The sequence below is a fragment of the Spinacia oleracea genome, chromosome 5 (assembly GCF_020520425.1).
Source record: "Spinacia oleracea cultivar Varoflay chromosome 5, BTI_SOV_V1, whole genome shotgun sequence".
Taxonomy (NCBI): domain Eukaryota; kingdom Viridiplantae; phylum Streptophyta; class Magnoliopsida; order Caryophyllales; family Amaranthaceae; genus Spinacia; species Spinacia oleracea.
The window spans coordinates 103,036,620-103,040,752 of record NC_079491.1 but is presented as its reverse complement, the minus strand read 5'-3'; the positions used below and the strand labels follow the sequence as shown (position 1 = coordinate 103,040,752).

The 4,133-nt window shown below is 38.2% G+C and overlaps 2 protein-coding genes across 2 annotated transcripts; both read right to left on the bottom strand.

Annotated features, from left to right (window-relative positions):
- Positions 1 to 616: 616 nt before the first annotated feature.
- Positions 617 to 1,648, bottom strand: LOC130461751 (uncharacterized). The gene has a single exon (XM_056829939.1). The coding sequence runs from the start codon at positions 1,646 to 1,648 to the stop codon at positions 617 to 619; it is 1,032 nt and encodes a 343-aa protein (XP_056685917.1).
- A 1,442-nt stretch (positions 1,649 to 3,090) lies between these two features.
- Positions 3,091 to 3,929, bottom strand: LOC110793253 (uncharacterized). The gene is made up of 2 exons (XM_021998111.2): positions 3,905 to 3,929; positions 3,091 to 3,743 (listed from the first exon to the last, which is right to left on the bottom strand). Exons 1-2 carry the CDS (start codon positions 3,927 to 3,929, stop codon positions 3,091 to 3,093), a joined length of 678 nt encoding a protein of 225 aa, XP_021853803.2.
- Between the last annotated feature and the right edge of the window lie 204 nt (positions 3,930 to 4,133).

Here is a 4,133-nt window from a genome sequence, read left to right as displayed (position 1 = left end):
TATGGTCAATATCTAGTAATTCTAAAGCGTATTTGATATCAAATTCAATAACCAGTAATTCTAAAGCGTAATTCTAAAGCGTATATGGTCAATATCCAGTAATTCTAAAGCGTATTGGATATTGAATATTCAAATTCTAAAGGGTTAGATTTGAAAGTATTTGTCAATATTGAAATATTACTTGATCCTATCCAATATCCAGTAATTACTTGGTTCTAATATTGACAAATACTTTCAAATCTAACCCTTTAGAATTTGAATGTCATTTTCAATACAGAGATATGTATCTCATATATAGAACCAATAAACTTGACTTAGCTCCCACTAAACTCCTCATCTATAAGATGATTCATATTTTCATAAAGCTATGATTGCTCAATAGCCGTTTAGACAAATATGGTCCAATTCCCACTTGCATGCTTTAATCTACGACTAGATTTCTTAAGCTTGCTCTTTTATCTAGCATCCAAAACTTTTTTTTTTTGCTAAGCAAGTGAGAATAATATTAAGGCTCAAACAATTATAACCTTAACTAACTTCAAGAGAAACAAACCAACTAGGTTGGACCATTTCAACAAGAAGTTAGCAAAACAACAAGCAACTAGGAATACAAAGCTTATAAGCTCACAAACCAACTATTGTCTTTCTTGTTTACATATTTAGGCAAGATTGCTTGAATTCTACTCTTCACAGTTTGCTTCAAAGTACCAACTGTAACTTTAACAGCAGGAACCAACTGATCCCATAGACTAGTGTTCCTGCATCTCCAGATTAAGTACACTAGTGCCACAATTGCTGCATAGTATACCTGCTTCCTGAATTTAGAGTGTCTTCCATGCTTGATGCTTCTATATAACTGATGTAAATCAACAGCAGTAGTGTTGATTCCCAACCATGCCTTCATTGCATCCAAACATTCCTTGTTGTAGGAACAATCAAAGAAAAGATGATGATGATCCTCATCCTTCTGTCCACAAATTAAACAACTTGCAGAGCTGCTGATACCAATTTTAGCCATTTTAGCTGTAGTTTGCAACCTGGATTGAATTGCTAGCCAAGAAATAAACCTGTGCTTTGGGGTATTAAGCCTATTCCACACCAATCTGTCCCAATGGACCTTAGGTCTATTACCTGCCAGCTTGTTATAGACTTGCTTCACAGAATATTTAGACATTGCACCAAATTCTGCTTCAGTAAACACCAGTTTTAGCTTGTCTTTAGTACTGCACACCTGTTTCCAATACCAGCTAGCTGTATTGTTAGGCTGATAATCCCACCATTCCCCATCCTTTAAGTAAACTGAGGTAACCCACTTAATCCAGACATTATCCTGTTTAGTGGCCAAAGCCCAAACATATTTGCCTATACTAGCAATATTCCATAACAGGACATCTCTAAATCCCAAACCACCACTCTGCTTGTCACAACAAATTCTTTCCCAAGCAATGCTGCTTGGTTTACTACTGTAAGCATGGCCACTCCAAAGGAAAGCCCTGCAAATCTTCACAATATCTTGAAGAACACTCTTTGGGAGCACATATATCTGAGTCCAGTACATATGCAAGCTAAGCAAAACATAATTAACTAACTGCATTCTAGCTGTGTAGGAAAGGTTCCTAGAACTCCATATTTTGATCCTAGCAGTCATCTTATCCACCAAAACCCCACACTAAGCTGCAGAAATCTTTTTGGAACAGATGGGAACTCCCAAATATTTAAATGGTAAGGTGCTTCTGACAAAACCAGAAGCATCCACCACCCTCTGACATCACCATCAGACATTCCATGACAATATATGGATGATTTCTGATCATTGGCTTTCAAACCAGAAGAGTTAGAAAACAGCTTAAAAGCTTGTAAGAGCAGATAAATTGAAGCATATTCACCTTTGTAGCACAAAATCAAATCATCAGCAAAGCATAGGTGAGTGAGCCTAACCTCTTTGCATCTAGGATGGAACTGAAACTGTGACAAGGCACTCATCTTCTGCAATATCCTTGACAAATACTCCATGCAGATAACAAAAAGAAGAGGGGAGATGGGATCACCCTGTCTCAAACCTCTCTGGGATTTGAAAAAACCATGCATTGAGTCATTGATCATCAAAGAAAACATAGGTGTAGTGACACATTCCATTACTAGGTTAACAAACTGCACTGGAAACTCCAAGTATTCCATCATTTCTCTCAGAAACTGCCAATCCACAGTATCATAGGCTTTCTGCAAATCTATCTTCATCAGACAACTAGGTTTCACTCCTTTCCTACCATAGTGCCTCACTAGGTCCTGCACTACCATTATATTGTGAACAATATATCTACCATGAACAAAACCACCTTGATTCTCCAAAATAAGATCAGGAAGAACTTGTCTCAATCTACCACACATGACTTTAGTAATACACTTATACAATGTATTCCAGCAAGAAATTGGCCTGAAATCACCTACACTCCTTGGACACTTAGTCTTAGGAATTAAAGTTACAACTGTGTGGTTCACTTCCTTTAACAGTTTACCATGATGTAAAACATCTAAAACAGCATCAATAGTCTCCTTACCAACAATGTGCCAAGTGTCCTTGTAAAAGTAAGAACCAAACCTATCAGGTCCTGGTGCCTTAACACCTGGAATACAAAAAAGAGCTGCCTTCACCTCATCAACAGTATAAGGTGCAGTAAGAATTGCTTTGTGATTTTCCTGACGTACTGGACCAATTTGGACAACCTGCTTGATCACTGGAGTTCTAGATTCTTGCACACTACCCAGCAGGAGCTTGTAATACTCAATAAATGCCTCTGAAACCTCACCAGGCTTGTCTCTCCATCTCCCCTCCTTATCATGTATACTATACACCTGATTTTGATTATTTCTACTTTTAATACTTTGATGAAACAGGGCTGTGTTCTCATCACAAACCTTAATCCATGCCAGCTTAGCCTTCTGACTCAAAAAATCCAAATAAACCTTATGTTTGATCTTATACTCCTGAATAGCTTCTAACTCTTTGTTAGCAAGACATTGATCAGTAGGGTTTGCATGCATGGGCTCTTGAGCAGCTACCATATCATGATAAGCATTCAAATCAGCAGCTTATACATCAGAAAACCCACTTTTGTTAAGATCTTTTAGAGCAATCTTAACTGACTTCAGTTTACTAACCAACATAAACATTTTGCTCCCACTTACTTGAGTATTCCAAGCTGCCTGAATTGTATCATTGAAAACAGGAGAACTCTTCCACATTGTAAAATACTTAAAAGGTTTCCTACCCCCACCAATTCTAGGATATATAGTCAATAGACCAGGTGAGTGATCAAACTGGCCTTCAGGCATAAAACACACCTCTGTTGTTGGATAACACCCCTTCCATGATTGATTAGCTAAAACTCTATCAAGCTTTGAGAAAACCCTATCATGCCCTTGCTGTTTATTGTTCCAGGTGTACAAATTTCCTACACACTTAACATCCTCCATTCCACACAGATGCATACAATTGTTAATATCAACTATCTCTGCATGCCTAACAGGACAACCTATTCTTTCATCCACAGCCATAACACAATTGAAATCCCCACAAAGAATCCAAGGCCCCTGAGTGTTAAGCAAACTCAAATCCCTCCATAATTCTTGTCTCATACCATGATCATTGAAGGCATAAATGAAAGTACAATGAAAACTAGGCATACCACTAAGAGGTGTGATATAACAGTGCAGAAACTGACTTGATGCAGCAATAATATTCACTGTAAAACAACAAGATTTCCAAGCAACAACAATTCTCCCCCCAGTATGATAGCTAGCATTACTAGTAAAACACCAATTTGAAAACACCTTTTGATAAAGCTTACCTAGGTTAGGGAGCTTTACCTTATGTTCCAGGAGTCCCACCAGGCCCACCTCATACTTGTGAATGAAATGCTTAACTTCATTCTGTTTTTGAGATGAGTTGAGACCCCTTACATTCCAAGCTACGATCCTATCCATTAGGATGAGAAGGGTCCCCCCTTCCAGCTACATTGCTTCCATGATCTCCACCAGTACCTCCATTGTGTCCAAGATCACCTCCTCCATCAATCTGGCTCACACTCTCCAGAATCTGAAAAGCATTAACAGTTTGAGTTGGAGTCACTGAT

Excerpts from the sequence above, each read along its gene's own strand:
- LOC130461751 (XM_056829939.1), bottom strand. The coding sequence starts at position 1,648 with ATGACTGCTAGGATCAAAATATGGAGTTCTAGGAACCTTTCCTACACA.
- LOC110793253 (XM_021998111.2), bottom strand. The coding sequence starts at position 3,929 with ATGAAGTTAAGCATTTCATTCACAA. Across the intron at positions 3,744-3,904 it reads GTTAAGCATTTCATTCACAA|TGAATATTATTGCTGCATCA; the intron begins GTATGAGGTGGG and ends GTTGTTTTACAG.